The sequence below is a fragment of the Moschus berezovskii genome, chromosome 26, assembly GCF_049115385.1.
Source record: "Moschus berezovskii isolate FMDL1 chromosome 26, NW_MosBer_1.0, whole genome shotgun sequence".
Classification (NCBI taxonomy): Eukaryota; Metazoa; Chordata; class Mammalia; order Artiodactyla; family Moschidae; genus Moschus; species Moschus berezovskii.
Genome location: NC_142485.1, coordinates 30,645,170 through 30,661,753, shown reverse-complemented (window position 1 = coordinate 30,661,753; position 16,584 = coordinate 30,645,170). Strand labels below are relative to the sequence as shown.

Here is a 16,584-nt window from a genome sequence, read left to right as displayed (position 1 = left end):
TTTGATCTGGTGCATTACTGAGAACTGGAGGATGTGAGCATGCTCAGTTCTACGACCCAAACTTCCAGTAGATGGATCATCTTGGAGAATTTCGTTCCCCCATGATTCATGCGGTTGAATGCTTGGGTGTTTAGATTTTCAAACATTCTCAACCCAAACCAAAACTTAGCGATGCTGTCACCCTGGAGTCTGTTGAGCACCTGCAAAAACAGTTGTGTTGCTAAAATCAACTGTCCCACGTGATGGTGTTTCTCCGGCGTGCGTGCGAGGGGTTAATGGAGCCGGAGTTGCACAATCCAGCACAATGCATTCCTCAGAGACAGCTAGCGCCGTCTGAACGTGTTTACAAAGCAGATACAGGGAAACTGACCAGGCTGCCTGAGGGCAGCGTGCTTAGGGGAACAGAGGCACCACCTGGGCTGCTTTTCTTCTTAAGAAATTGCCTAAAGGACTCCAGAAAACGCTTTTAGACCGTGTGAACTCTGACATGTCCCACATCGCGAGCCTTCCAACCCTTCCATGGAATGACTCAAGTTCTTGGACAGACTTCACATTTTTGCTCACACCGGCTATTAGGCCTGGCCACTTCCTTCCTTCCAGGCTCTATTTTCGGTAGCAGAACTCCTGCACCTGCTGTTAGCATGGCTGCAGAAGGAAACCTCAACAAAACCCTGGTCTGTCTGCCCAGCAAGGCCAGGCCTGCCCAAGCCAGGCAGCGGATGGTGACAGGGTCCAGAGGGCCGGCAGCCTCAGGAGAGAACTGTGCACCCACCATCTTCTTGTGTCTCCTGACCCAAAGCTTTGCCCAACCGGGGTGCTCCCCTCTGGGTCTGTGGCCGGCCCTGTTCTTCTGACTCTGGTGTGTGGATCCCAGGGGAGCAGAAGATTCTGGGTGGGGGGGTGACTGCCTAATTTCCACATGTGGAAGGCCAACATGACTGAGACTCACCCTGGAGAAGCTGCCAGTCCCACAGAATGGGATCCCCTTGGGGAGGGGTCTGCGGCAGCCTGAGAACAGGTGGAGATCTGGTTCCCAGGTGGGTCAGGCTCTAGTCCACCAGCTCTGACCATCCTGGCCCAGGGTGCGCCAGCGGGGTGGTGTTTCAAGGGGTGGCTGAACACCATGGAGTAAAAACAAGTTTCTGCCTGCATTCTTTTTGCAAACCAAGGCTGCTACCCAGACACTGGGTACGTGACACTGCATGCCAGGACCTCTCTGGGCTACCTGCTTGCAAGCCTCCTAGTGTGCTTTCTTTTCCCTCAGTAGAAATTTGGCAGAATCGCGGGGGTTCTCCTGTTCACCTTTTATCTGGGTCTGTTTGTCCACAGCTAGAATAACAGGGGGCTTTTAAAACCCGATGAATTCAACGTTCAAAGAATAGCCTCGAGCAAAAAGAATGTCTAATGTTCCATTAGGGCAGGAGGCCATTTGGGGCTTAATGGTCGTTTTCATTCACATGCAAAATACTTTCAAAAGCACAAGTTGGAAAACTCAGAATCCTGAAACCCAACCACTCATCTTCCTCAATCCTAAAATTTTGATCTCACTAGTGGTCACCTGATAGCAGAATATACTTTAGATTTAGGAGGGGGCGGTGGGGGGGAAACTGATACTATTTTGGGGTTTGGATGGCCAGTAGATTGGAATGTATTTCTTTTCTGTGTATATTTCTTCTTCTCTATAAATACATTTAAATAGACTAAACACCTCCTTTGGCAGTTACTTCCATCAAAACATGGAAAAATGCTATGGCTGAGCATGGATTTATTTAGAAACTTGCAAACAGTGTTGTGGAAGCCCTTCGCGGTTCAGGATATGCTGGGTTCTTTCAACCTTCGGACTGGGAGGAAGTTCCTGCCACTGGATGCACAGTTCACAGCTGAACAGGCCCCTCATTATTAAGGGGATGACTCAGGTGCTGGGGCAGAGACTAAGACACTGAACTTGCCAGTTACACACACACACACACCCCAAGCCCATCACAAAAGCGTAACACACACACATACACACCCCAAGCCCATCACAAAAGCATATCAACACACACACACACCAAGCCCATCACAAAAGCATATCAACACACACACACACCAAGCCCATCACAAAAGCATATCAGCTCACACAGACACCAAGTCCATCACAAAAGCATATCAGCTCACACAGACACCAGCCAAAAGAAACACATGTCCCCAGCACTTCCTCTAACGGACAATGAGGTCTGAGGCTGAGTCCCTGAGATGCCCCGTCTCACTTTTCTTCCTCAGGCCGACCCCAGGCATGGGGCTCTTTCCCTACACACTCCTGGCAAGTGACAGTGAGAACCGTGACAGAACATGCTCTTTCTCAGAAATAACTTGAACACCATTCTGGTTCTCCTGCCTTCTTGGCTATGCTGTGTGTGCGTGCTCAGCCGTCTCCGACTCTTTGTGACCCATGGACCGCAGCCCACCAGGTGCCTCTGTCCATGGGGTTCTCCAGGCAAGAATACTGGAGTGGGTTTCCACGCCCTCCTCCAGGGGAATCGGCCCGACCCAGGCATCGAACCTGCATCTTCTTGGCCATGGATGGTTATTTTTGGATCCCTCAGGGGGGCATTTCCAGTTCTCCGTCTTCTCTCACCTGCTGAGATGCTGCCTGTCTGGTCACAACCGTGTCGGCAGAAGCACAGGAGCGGCCTCTGGGCCCTGCAGAGCTGCCAAGAGGCCTGGAAGTGAGTTGGGGGGGCTCTCTCTGTGTTTGGAAGAGAGAATGGGGTCAAGAGGACCTCCCCTTTGCCCTTTGATCTCCAGGCCACGTGACCAAGAGCTGCCTTCCGCTACTGGTCTTTAATTGATTCTAAAGCAGGGTGGCTGAGTAGGATTGAGATACAAGTTGCAAAGAACTGGACCTGTTTGTCCAGAACCTGGGAGAAGGTGAGGTCTTCAGTAAAGGGTACAGGGCTGAGGAAGACTGGCACTCCTCCTCCCTGTGACTTCTCCTCTTGCCGAGATTGCAGAGGCTTTTCATGAAGGGGAGGTAAACCCACTGTGACCTGGGTGCTCCTCATGGGAGCAGCCAACTGGCCAGCCTGGCATTTCAGCCACAGCACAGCAACCAGTAACAAGCTTCAGTTCATTTTTTGTTCAGGGCTGGATAATTTTATGGCCACTAATTCTATCTGCAGCCACACACAGAAGGAGGCATAAAATTAGCCCTTTGTCCTTTCACTGCAGGAACTTTTTCAAATATTAACCCAGCAATCTCCTGCACAAGCCCCAGAGGTAACAGGGAGGGGGTGCTGAGGCTCCATAGGTTGATTTGACAGACATGGTGAAAGCTTGAGGGCTGAGCCGGGTGGCTTCCCCGAGGTCACAGACTTGGTGGTGGAGTCTGGGATTCTGGAATTCACATTTCTCACTCGAAAAGATATGCCTCAAGTTCTGAGGGCAGGGCCTTGGGCTGAGGCCCCAGGTCTTAGAAAGAAGACCGAGCCAGGAGGAATCCAACAAATATCTCCTGTTACCAAAAATGTCTTATCCGTGAGCCTGGGATGTGACATAAATACAGAATTTTAATCATACGTTTAAAAACAAGAAAAACACAGATGTGCATGGATTTGCTAACAGCAGAGAGCAGTGGAAAGGGGAGAAAGACTCCCTCCATAATCACACCAGCCTCGGACGCTTACTACCGGTGAGGCTTTGCAGAAAGGCATTTTCCTTTCCAGTCTCCGTTTCTTCCCTGTGAAATGGAGATAAATCTCTATCCTGGGTACAACCTTGATGAGTGAAGAGGTGAAACCCTCATGTAAGATAACACTCAGCACAGGATCCAGCTCCGGGCGAACACCCAGCAAAGGAAGGCATCTGCATCCTCAGGGCTTCCCAGGTGGCTCAGATCGTCAAGACTCTGCCTGCAACGCAGGATACCTGTGTTCAATCCCTGGGCTGGTAAGATCCCCTGCAGAAATACACGGCAACCCACTCCGGTATTCTTGCCTGGAGAATCTCACGGACAGAGAAGCCTGGTGGGTTACAGTCCATGGGGTCACAAAGAGCCAGACATGACTGAATGATTAACACAAAGGAAAAGGAAAGGGAAAAGTTCCAGTCCGCCAGAAGAAATGATACCCTGCCAATCCTGTCCCATGACTGTCCTCTAAGGTACACACAGACAAAGCCAGGCGTGATGCCCATTAAAAATTTAACTATATATCATATTCATTTATTATCAATCCACAGGATAATTTGATTGCTACATGAGCTCATAAAAGCTTTTTCACCTTTACAAAATTAAAAAAAAAAATGTGCCACAAGGATGTAATAACTGCCGATAAACAAGAAAAGGAATCTTAAAATTATAAATTTGCTGTAGAAAAGATAAAAAACAATTATATTTTCTTTAGAATTTTACCTTGAATAAAATATTCCCCTGTATAAAAAATAAAAAAGCTTGCTCTGGTTAGAATTAGAGTATTTTTGTCTTCAAATCTGAGAATTTGCATAATCTTTCCATGATAGTTTTCCTTTGTACCGCGTGGCATTCAAGCATAGCAGATTAGAGAGATTTTCTTTTTTGTTGTTTTTTTTAAAGCAGTCTTTTAAAATGGGACATTGGTGGAGAAGTTCATTTTCTTCTTCTCCTCCTCAGGGATGTGGAACGCGGCCTTTGAGGGGAGGAAGAGGAGGAAAGGGGAGGGGAGGAGAGGGGATGAAGGGAAAGAGATGGGAGGGGAAGGGAAGGGAAGGGATGAAGGGTCAGGGCTGGGAGGGGAGGAGGGAAGAAGGCCAGGGAAGGGGGTGCTGACTGTGCTGTGAAACAGAGCAGGATCACAAGAAGGTCTATCTGTAAGTGCTTTTAAGATAAGGTGCAGAAGCAGACTGCAACGTCGCTAGTACTGCCCTATGTACATATTCACAATAAAAAATTCCAGCTAGTTCACATTTTCTCCTCCGTGTGGAGGCATCCATTCCACCATGCTGGCCTTGACCACAGGCAACGCAGCACCTCACTGCCCGTATGGGGGGTTGGTCCTATGACGTCCTTGAACTTGAGGGAGCAGCCCTGGGAGATCCAGCAGGCTCTAGAGATAACGCGTCTACCAAGAAGCTGGAGTCCTGAGTTAAAAAGAAGCTCCAGTACTGGAGTTGGACACAGCAATCAATGTTCTATTTTGTCAAGGCTTTTTCCCTTAAGATTCGTCTAAAACAGGTGTCAGAGAGAAAAATAAAATACAAACAAACAATAAACACAAAGCCAAGAAATCCCGACAACCACCAGGGGAAGTCGCAGGCTTAATAGCTCTTGACGCGGGCCTGGGTGATATCTGACGTCTTCTTGATGACGCTGGCCCGGGTCTCCCGGTCTGGGCGGCTGCTGCTGGGCGTGGGGCTCATGGCGGGGGCGAGGGGGAGTTCTGGGAACGGGGGCCAGGAGCTGTTGTAAGGCACCGGGCAGTTCTCCTCTTTGATGGTGACCTGGAGGTCGGGCTTGTTGGACGTGACGAAGGTGGCCATGCTGGGCAGTAGGTACGTGTTCCGTGGCCCCATGTTGCTGAGGTACTGTTTGCCTTCAATGTTCCTCTTCCGCCAGTGTGGCCGACCCTTGCAAAGAAAAGAATGATGACAGGTATTTCCTCTGCCCTTTGTCCAATGGCTTTTTAAAATACGGCCCCTTCTCCCCACGTGTTAAGTGTCTGAATTTCAGAGGCATGGAATAAACGAGAAACTGGGTGATTCCACATCCTTGAACTGAGATCCATCCCCAGCCACACATGCCCCCAAAACACGGTTTCTCTCCCCTTTTTTTTGAAATCATCAATGCCCGTCGGCCACCTCCCAAAAATCTAGTCCGAGACTATCCTGTGAAGGCAGGAAATGAGGCAGCAGCTTGGTTTCTGGTTCCCTTCTAACGCCGGCTGCCTGGCCTGATTGTTAGGAAGCTCTGGGCCAGAGGTGGCTGGTGCGAGAGCGCGGCCAGGCCTTCACGACGGCCCCACAGGATCTCTGAGTCCAGCTGCGTTTTTCAAAGGGAGGAAGTGAGGTGCTCAGCAACAGACAGGGAATGCCCCTGGATCACTTTCACATGGGTGCAGTTCAGAGCTCCAGCGTGCTGCCAAGAGCTGGCTTCAAGGTGTGGGCGCCATTCAGGGAAGGAGCTAGAATTCTGACCTTGAAGAAACAGGGTCTGAATGTGTGCGAGCACCTGCATCTACTGTCTTTTCAGAATTCCTGGGCTATCCTTGGAAGCAGTTTGCACCCTGGGAAATCGCTAATTCAAACAACTGCTAGGCTGTCTGTCTGTCTGCGACTGACTCAAACACAGACACAAGGCAGGCTTCACAGGAATGCTTTCGCTCACCATCAGAGCCGTCGGCTGCCACCGTCAGAGCCCAGCCAGAGGAAGCAGATCAGGAGAGGGACTCAGAACCCGACTGAACATGCACCTGGCCAGTGGGCATGGATCGCGGGTGGCAGGGACTCTAGGGACCTGGAGAGCAGCTCTGGTTAAAGCGCTTCCTGACACTGACCTCTCATCACTGCCCAGGGCCACCACTGCCCATTGCTGCCCGAGAAGTAGGATGTTTATGGCGCTAAGAACATCACCGTTTCCTGGCTTTTTCCTGCCGTCACAGCCTCTTTTCTTACTGAGACATCTCTCGCCCTCCCATTCAGTTCCCAAAGCCTCGTTTTGTTAAGTTGAAATCCAAAAGCACTGTCAATTTTACGTTATGTATATTATCACCACTACCACCAGAAAAAAAAAAAAAGCCGCAAATGAAACTCATGATCAAAAGAAAAGAACCTTCACTAGCCACGAGGAAACCACCGTGCTGGTTGGGAAGGCTCTGTCCCAGTGCCTGCTGGCGACAGCGGCCCCGCCATGCTTACCTCCGAGCTCTCTTCGTCACTGGGCACGCTGTCGGTAGTTTCACTTTCTGTTCACAGAGAGAAAAACACAGGCCCATCATTCCTGCCGCCCAAACCGTCTGGAGGCTCAGGCAGTGTTTTAAAAAATATATATATCAGCAACTTTTTCTTCCAAAGAGAAGTGGGTCACTAAACTCATAACCTCCGTCCCCTTGGCTCAGGTCAATCGCGTGTGCTTGGGAGGTGCCGGAGCAGAATTGGATTTCTCTAGTTCTGCCCCTTTGGAGGAAAAGGCTGAGGGTGGAGGGGTGGCTCGTTTTCCCAGGGCCAGGCTACGTTTATTCATGGCCTCTGCGTCCCGGGATGGGGTGCTGGGCCCCCAGGTGCCCGTCTGCCCCACTGGTCCTCTGCCAGCTCCTGCCTCTGTGTCAGGCCCTTTCCTTGCGGCTGCTCCATCCAGGCAGCTGGTTCATTTAAATCCCAGCCCAGTCTCCCCAGGTCCCTCCTATCCAGCCCAGTCTCCTCCCAGCCCCTCAGTGTTGATATCCTGAACGGATAAAGGGGTTTATCTTCCCCCTGGCTTGCTGTAGATGCTCAGATTCTAGGGGGGTTCCCGTGAGCCTCAGCTGCCCTGTTTACCTCCTCGTGGGGTTCCCTCCTCCAGAGGGCAGGCGGGGCCGTGACTTGCTCTGAAACCAACAGAACACAGCGGAGGCGACGGGCTGTATGCGATCACATTACATAAGCCTGAAACCCCATCTAATGAGGCAACGACCTCCCCTGGCTGGCCTTGAGGGGGCAGGCCGCCACAGCAGGGAGGCACCCGGACAGACAACCAAAGGGCTGCTTCCAGCCAACAGCCAGCAAGAAGCTGAGGCCCTCAAGCTGACAACCTGCTAGGAACTACATTCCGCCCCGCGCTGTGTGAGCCTGGAAGCAGACCCTCCCAGATCCCATCCTCAGATGCAACAGTTGCCCCGGCCCAGAACTGGACTGCAGATCTCTGCAGAGAATGCCCGGAGCTGAAGACCCAGGCCAAGTCATGCCTGCTCTCCTGACCCTTAACAACTGTGGGATGAAAAAGTGTGTTGTGTTCAGGCACTAAGATTGTAGTTGTAGGCGGCAATAGACAACCAACTCAGTCACCACCCTGATTCAGCCTGCCAGCTGTGAGAGACAGAGCAAGTGACTTGACTTCACGCAGGCACAGTTTTCCCCATCTGTAAAATGGGAATAGAAGCACCTTCCAAAGAGGATGCTGTGCTCAGGCCGGGGCCCGGCACACAGCCCACATCCAGTAAATGCTGGACTGGAGTGCCTTTGTCCTGAGCTCACTAGCCTCCTTCAACACTGGATCTGTACCACTTATTAGGGGAACAGAATCAGGCAACAGCTAGAGGTGACATTACCTGTGCACAAAATACAAGATTTTTTTTTCAAGTAATTTACCAGTATTCTTTTTTTAAAAAATTATTTATTTATTTATTTTTGGCTGGGCTGGGTCTTCATTGCTGTGCAGACTTTTCTCTAGTTGCAGGGAGCAGGGGCTACTCCACAGTTGCGGTGCGTGGGCTTTTCATTGTGGTGGCTTCACTCATTGCAGAGCACGTGCTCCAGGTGTACAGACTTCTGTAGTTGCAATTCCTGGGCTCTAGAGCACAGGCTCAGTAGTTGTGGTATACAAGCTTAGTCGCTCTGCGGCATGTAGGATCTACCTGGACCAGGGATCAAACCGGAGTTTCCTGCATCGGCAGGTATTAACATATTCTTCACCACCGAGTCACCAGGGAATCCCCAAGATTTCAAGTAAAAATAATTTTTAAAAAAATTTAAAGCAAACTAATTTTGATTTTCTTTAAAGTAAAAAAAAGTTTTAAGTGTTTCAAATACAAAATTGATTGCGTGTAGTTTTTCAGGGTTCACAGCATCGAGAAATGAACGCACAGAAGGGAGAACTTCCAAAATACAGGGACCCTTAGAGGTCACCCTCGGGGTCACTCACTTTTCAGACAAGGCCTGAAGGGAAGCCGTATTACTGAATGTTTATGGGGTTAGTCGGAGAAGGCAATGGCAACCCACTCCAGTACTCCTGTCTGGAAAATCCCATGGAAGGAGGAGCCTGGTGGGCTGCAGTCCATGGGGTCGCGAAAAGTAGGACACGACTGAGCGACTTCACTTTCACTTTTCACTTTCATGCATTAGAGAAGGAAATGGCAACCCACTCCAGTGTTCTTGCCTGGAGAATCCCAGGGACGGGGGAGCCTGGTGGGCTGCCGTCTATGGGGTCGCAGAGAGTTGGACACGACTGAAGTGACTTAGCAGCAGCAGTAGTATGGGGTCAGTGAGCCGTGCGCCAGCACTTTGCCTGCAGGTCTCATTCAGTCTCTCAAGGACCCTAAGTCAGGAAGCAGGTACTGTCACCCTACCCCACCCTTACTGGGCCGAAGATCTCGTGTGTTCTTGCGGCTTCTACTCCTTCCACTCCGAACCTACGGAGGCCCTGGCCTCCAGCCTTGCTGGTGGCATGGCTGTGACCAGGCAGCCCCCCAGCCCAGACAGAGCCCTTCCGACCACACACAGCACCAGTCCTAGACCAGCCCCCTCCATGAACTAAAGACCGGGGAACAAACGGACAAACCGAGGCACAGAATCATTCTTCAAACAAAGAAGCTGAAAGTGACGACACGGGGCCCACCCTGGGACCTCCAAGCACGGTTCTTGGTCACTGTACTTCAGTGACTTCACCCGGGCCTGAGCCATCGCAGAGGGCTGACCACCCGCAGTCAGAAAACCAGCCCATCCAGCAGGGGCAGCAGATGCCCGGGAAGCCTTGAGCCTCTTTATCGGGGCAAACCAGCAATGCCAGGCACAAGAGACCCTTCCCCACAAAAACGCGTTATTATAAAAACAACGGCAAGGGCAAGCACCCCTCCTGGCTTATTCTTCCAGCTAGCCCAGGACTCCGAAGAGGAGACAGAAATCAGAGGCGGCCACTCCCAAGAAGAAAGCGGAACAGAGATGTTGAGAAACCAGCTCAAGTGTGACAGTCTGAGTCAGCGCAGGGAGGGAAGACAGACCAGCCTTCTGATCCCCGGGCCCTGGGCACTGACGTTCTCCTGCAGCTCCGACCTCCCACGAAACTTCAAGATCCCCTTTCCGTTTTGAGCGTTAGCTTCCTAGGGCTCCAAAGGCGAGGTTTCTCTCCCTTTCATGCAGGTCCAGCCCCTCCAATTCCTAATCACCCTCCAGAAATACTTCGTCTTCTGTCCCTCTCCCCTTCAAATAAACACAGGATGCCACCAGGCTTGTTGGAAATGGGCAAAAACCAGCAGGAGATTGAGTCACCAACGTGGGAGGGGTTGGGATGCAGTCTCTGGGAAGACTCTGTGGTGGGACCTGGAGTGACCATAAACGGGATCAGAATGTTATCCACCTGTAAGTACAACTTCAGGGAAACTGCTGGAGACAAGAGGAGACACATGTGCTCTGAACTTCTGTTTTCAGCTGACCCAAGTGTTAGTGGAAGAGCATCATTTCTAAAGGAAGGTCAATTCCCTCTGAAGCAGTTTTGAAGAATCTCCATATTAGCCAACTGAGATTTCTATTTTTCTTTTTTTTTTTTTAAGTAATTTTTTTGGGATGCTCCCCACGGCATGTGGGATCCTAGTTACCAGACAAACAATCGAACCCCTGCCCCTTGCATTGGAAGCGTTCAGTCTTAACCACTGGACCATCAGGGAAGTTCCTGATTTTTCTAGTTTTTAGTATTTAAAAGAATGGCCTCGAGTGCCTTCAGCTTAGAAGCAAAAGATGCTTGAAGCCCCAGCCTGAGGATTTCAAACTCTTCTCTCTAGAAGAACAGCAGTACTTCCAGAGACTCCTGGGTCACTGGCTCAAAGTGCTTTGTTGGGGGCCACGCATACCTATTTTCCTGTTTTCTTGGGTTTTACTTCACCACTGGTATTTTCACAGAACTAACAAGTTCATGGCAGCTGCCGCTTCCAGATCAATGTTGTTGCTGACACATCAATATGAGTTGTTTTATTTTTCCTTTTCATCCGTTTCAGTTTGGGTTTTTATTTGCTTTGAGTAAAATGGAATAAAAAAAAATTGGGAGTTGCCTCCTAAGCACAGTCTGAGTAAGTTGCAATGTTTACAGAGTAATAGCAGGTACCTAAGCAGACTTTATTTTTTTGGGCTCCAAAATCACTGCAGATGCTGATTGCAGCCATGAAATTAAAAGACGCTTACTCCTTGGAAGCAAAGTTATGACCAACCTTGATAGTATATTAAAAAGCAGAGACATTACTTTGCCAACAAAGGTCCGTCTAGTCAAGGCTATGGTTTTTCCCGTGGTCATGTATGGATGTGAGAGTTGGACTGTGAAGAAAGCTGATCACCGAAGAATTGATGCTTTTGAACTGTGGTGTTGGAGAAGACTCTTGAGGGTTCCTTGGACTGTAAGGAGATCCAACCAGTCCATTCTAGAGGAAATCAATCCTGGGTGTTCATTGGAAGGACTGATGCTAAAGCTGAAACTCCAATACTTTGGCCACCTCATGCGAAGAGTTGACTCACTGGAAAAGACTCTGATGCTGGGAAAGGTTGGGGGCAGGAGGAGAAGGGGACGACAGAGAATGAGATGGCTGGATGGCATCACCGACTCTGTGGACATGAGTTTGAGTGAACTCCGGGAGTTGGTGATGGACAGGGAGGCCTGGCGTGCTGTGATTCATGGGGTCGTGGAGAGTCGGACACGACTGAGCGACTGAACTGAACTGAAGCAGTTTGATTGATCTTTCTGGTCTGTTTTCCCAGAAGCAACCTGGGTGAGAGGGAAGGGGGAGGTTTGGGTGCTCCCTTCAGGACCTGCAGTTTTACAATGACGCTAGTCTTAGGCTCACTCTTCATGTAGCCCAGTTTCTTTTTTTTTTTGCTCTATTTTTTGGCTATGTGGCCTGGCACGCAGGATCTTAGTTCCCTGACCAGGGATCAATCCCATGCCCCCTGCAGTGGAAGCATGAAGTCTTAACCACTGGACCGCCAAGGGAGTCCCCTCAGCTCAGATTTTATTGTCAGACCATCTTAGGAACATGATTTGGAAGGAGACAATATGTCTTCCGTCACAGCCCTTTTGCACAATGACATCTTGGTACCTTTTCTGGAAGATTTGTTCAACAAGTTTCATTAATAAGGTTGACAAGGATTCTTTTCCCTCGATCACTTCCTCCATGACTTTCTCTGCAAGTCTCAATGAAAAGGTTCACATCAGAGCCCTCTTTAAAAATATATATACGCATTTATTTCTGTATTTGGCTGCGTCAGGTGTTAGTTGTGGCGTGTGGGATCCTTTCTTACGGGATGCAGGCTTCTCTCCAGTCGCACTACACAGGTCAGTTGCTCCACAGCATGTGGAATCATAGTTCCCTGGCCAGGGATCAAACCTGCATCCCGTGCATTAGAAGGCAGACTCTTAACCACTGGGCCACCAGGGAAGTCCTTCGAACCAGAGTCCTTTTAAAGCACTTTTATTTTTGCTGCACCCAACAAAACACAAGCCTGCTCCGGTTTCCTGAAGGACCCAAAGTCTTTTCTGCTGGTGGCTGGTCTCCCTTCTCTCAGTTATCACAAGTCAATCCTTTGTCTTCTGCCTTCTTCTCCATCCTCTCATCCAGCCTCCAATACTACTGTGATTTCTCTTACTAAACCACCGACAACATAATAAATAATCCCTGTTCACACACCGGAATCTTTAAAAATAAAAAGGACTCTTCTCTAGAGTTTCCCAAGATTGGGGCTTTGGGACATCCCTTCCCAGAATAAAGTTTCATGAATCCAACTAGAATTTCATGTTGTCTTCAAACAACATAATGCAAGTGTGTGTGCTCAGTGGTTAAGTCATGTTTGACTCTTTCACGACTCCATGGACTGCAGTCCACCAGGTTCCTCTGTCCATGGGATTTCCCAGGCAAGAATACTGAAATGAATTGCTTCCTCCTCCAGGGGCTCTTCCCAATCCACAGGTTGAACCCATGTCTCCTGCACTACAGACAGATTATTTACTGCTGAGCCAACAGGGAAGCGCACAGTGCAAGTACGTCCACTAGAAGAAACTGTCCCTTTTCTTGCTTAACATCATATTTAGACCACGGAGAAAACCAACTTGCAACAATGAATGTGGTTTTTGTAATACTACTGGGATTCTATTTCAGTGATCAGTAGGGAGGAAAAAAATAGCAAACAACTGCCTCCAAATACCAGTTTCTTCAATGAATGAAAGTGGTTAGAGGAGGCTGAAATTCACTTGAATAGTCCAAACAAAGGGACCCTGTCATGGAAAACAGGCAAACAGCCTATTTTTTTGTGGAGACCATCAAGTTTAAAAAGGAATACAACCAAGAAGCTGTCTTTCCCAGCAGAAAGCTATGGAATTCCTGACTGAAAGATTTTAGCTACCCATGGTCAGTAACGGATAAGTTTCTGGTGTGTCGTGGGTTCTAGAAAAGTAGTAGTGATGACTTATCTTGGCTCTATCCAATAAGCTTCACCGCAAAGGATCTGGAGAATTCAGACAATGAAAACAATGGAAGGAAATGAAGGCCAGGCTGAAACACCAGGCTCTAAGCAAACCCCTGCTGCCTGTCAGCCTGGCAGTAAAATCCTTCTTTTCAAATCTTGCAGATGTCCTGAAAAGAAAGGGTAATGACATTTTCATTTCTCTCTGCATGAATCAGCTGTTCTTGGGATTCTTCTGCGAAGGCAAAATGCTACTGCTGGCAGAACAGCAAGAAGAGGCCCTTCCAGAATCCCCAAGAACACTTCAGAAAACTCTTACTCAACAGATAAATAGAAAAGTTGATTCTAAAGAACTAACCCCTTAAAAAAAAAAAAAAGGATGTAATAATGCCTGTAGTGCATGATACAGAGGAAAGTCACACACTTTCAGCGATGGTCAGGGAAACAAAAGCAAACTGGCTGAGTGTTTCAGGTTTCAGTCATCTCCACTGAAAAATCAGGGCATAAACATTTGGCTCTGCCTCCTTTGGTTGGCCCTTGAGATCCTGGCATGTGGACTGCTCTGAATGGCAGAGCCCCACGAGTTCCTGCAGGGTAGCATCGCAGTGCAAGGGCTAAGAACAGCATCAGCCACGCGTGTGTCCCACTGTGCTACAGGTTGTCCATCTCTGGACACATTGCTTCACCCCAGCCACCTTAGATACTTAATTTTTAAAAACATAATAACGGCAGTACCCAGGGTTATTCTCCTGACAATTAAATAAGCCAGTAAACACTTAGCACTTAGCATAGTTTCCAGGGCACAACGAACACGCAACAAACAGTATCGTTATAGTTCCTGTTACAGGGACTGGTACACACAGGAGCTCAAAATATGCTTCATGAATAAATAACTGATGACAAGCTTAGCCTGTTTGGCAGATTATAGGCCTCTTGTAGCCAAGGTTGCTTCTCACTTTCCTTTTATGTTTGCAGCACAAAAGACAGTCAGGACCTTGAGGATATTCTGCGAAGTGAAATCAGCCAGTCACAAACGAACCAATACTGTATGATTGCACTTATATGAGGTACACAGATTAGCAAATGCAGAGAGACAGAAAGTAGAAGGGGGACTGCCAAGGGGCTGGGGGGAGGCGGAGTCACTGTATATCAGGCATGGAGTTTCCGTTTTGCAAGGTGAAGGAGTTCTAGAGACAGACGGGGTGCTCCCTGCACAACCCTGTTAAGGCACTGAATGCCACTGAAATGTGCCCTTAGAAATGGCTGGAGTGGGGGGACCTCCCTGGCGGTCCAGTGGTTAAGACTTCTCACTTGCGCAGCAGGGGGCATGGGTTCACCCCTGCTCGAGGAACCAAGATCCCACATGGCACACAGCATGGCCCAAAATAATAATAATAATAAAAAGGCTAACGTGGTAAATGTTATACTACGGATATTTTACCACAACTGAAAAAAATTAAGTTGACATGGAAGCAAGCTGGGGGTCAGGAAATAGGTGGTTAATTTAGGGGCTGCTAATGTACAAACAGTGTGTCACATGAATCCACCTACTTCTGAAGCTGACTCGGTGCCAGTCACTGGGGTGGTGCCCAGACTGAAGGACACGCTACTTGGCAGCACATAAAGAGCGCTGGGAAGAATTCCTGACCTGAGCGACTGTGGTTGCCCATCAAAGGGCGTCCACTTTTTACCTGTAATATCCGCAAGGAATAACCCTGACTCAGACCTCACATTTCACAGTTATATCTGAGTCCCAAAAAGTGGAGATCATCAGAAGGAGGGTAAGACATAATGTTGGTGGAGGAAGGGAGCCACCACTTTATCCTCTAAGGATGGGAGAGCCCGCTGAATCTGGTCCTAACGCTGTGACATCGGGGCCAATTTCTGCCAGTCTGGGGACATTCCCTGGAGAGTTCAAAATGCCCAATGAGAAGCTGTGCTAAATTGAAAAAGAAGCGGAACCTACATGGAGATGACAAGGAAACTTGGTGGAATGACAGAATGGAACGTGGGGTCTGCAGGTCCAGTTCAAGTTCTGACCCAAACACTTACTGGCCTGGAGCAATCCCTTCACTTCCGATGAAGGAACTGGAAGAGGTGATCCCTAAGGTCCTACCCAGGTGGGACAAACTCAGATTCCATGAAAAACACCCTTCCAAATTTCTGATAATGTATGCAAATAAAACAGACGCAGATGAACTGTTATACTGGCTAAAACTTTCGTTCAGGTTTTTCTGCAACATCTTTCTGTAACATCTGTAAAATCGAACATACTTCCCCCCGCCAAAGAAATCTTCTTATTCATTCGTCATGCATGAACATGTTATTCATGGGATCAAGTGAAATGTGACCAAGACTTGGAACTGAGAACAAAAGTGTCTAAGAAGATGTTGCTTGAGAACATTAAAGCCAGAATAAGTCCAGCCAGAGTAATCCTTCGGACGGAGGAGAGATTCTCTGCTGTGCTGGTGAAATGGGTGACCTTAGACTAAAGGAACTCCCCGCCTTGTTCCTTGTTCAATGGCAGAGATTCTGACCCACCCACCCCCTTACCTGCGTAGGAAGACACGGGGGAGATCTGCAGGGGGTAGAGCTCGCTCATGCTGACCGGCTGCTCATCACTCTCAGTGGTCACCTCCACAACTTGGCAGATGTCCGGTGGGTTAGCGACAATCTCTTGATCCTCGTAGGTGCCGTCCAGATGTGACTGTCCTACGACTTTAAAGAAAAGATGGCCATCATGTGCCACCGTCCCCAGCCTACACCATCCTGGCATGCACTCTCAAGAAAGAAAACCTCCCCAGAGGGAGCCCAAGAGCCGGAGTCCCAGTTATCAAATGTCATCTGCCATGAAATAAGAACAAGCCTTCGCTTTGGGTTAATGTCCCTGGAGAAGCAGCTTGCCAATAACCTGGCTCACCAGGGCTGAAATAGCCCTGCCAACCGTGCTCACGTGTGGCAGCATCCCAAATTCAACCCTCCCAGGGCCAAGGCTGCAGGAGCAGGGGCCGCATCCAGACCTAGCCCCAGGGCGCGAGAGGGAAACAGTGCTTTGAACCTGACCCGTTTCTCTTCTCTGCTCCTCCTCTAAAAGAAGCTGCTGGGTCCTGGGGTCCAGAGAGCTCATCAAACTTTAATAAAGAGGAAAGACCACCAAATTCCACCCTATTGTGTCATGTCTAGCTATGGGATGCTCTCTTCACACTCTCCACCCTCTTCCTC

The 16,584-nt window shown here is 49.1% G+C and overlaps 1 protein-coding gene across 3 annotated transcripts in view; it reads right to left on the bottom strand.

Annotated features, from left to right (window-relative positions):
* Positions 1-4,172: 4,172 nt before the first annotated feature.
* The window catches only part of IRF2 (interferon regulatory factor 2), an 86,691-nt gene continuing 74,279 nt past the window's right edge, over positions 4,173-16,584 (bottom strand). For all 3 annotated transcript variants that reach the window (XM_088832698.1, XM_055416394.2, XM_055416395.2), the window contains 3 exons: positions 15,916-16,080; positions 6,868-6,914; positions 4,173-5,580 (listed from right to left, as the gene is read on the bottom strand). In XM_088832698.1, the coding sequence (XP_088688824.1) occupies positions 5,272-5,580; positions 6,868-6,914; positions 15,916-16,080 (521 nt within the window). In that variant the 3' untranslated portion in view covers positions 4,173-5,271. The remainder of the gene's footprint in view (positions 5,581-6,867; positions 6,915-15,915; positions 16,081-16,584) is intronic.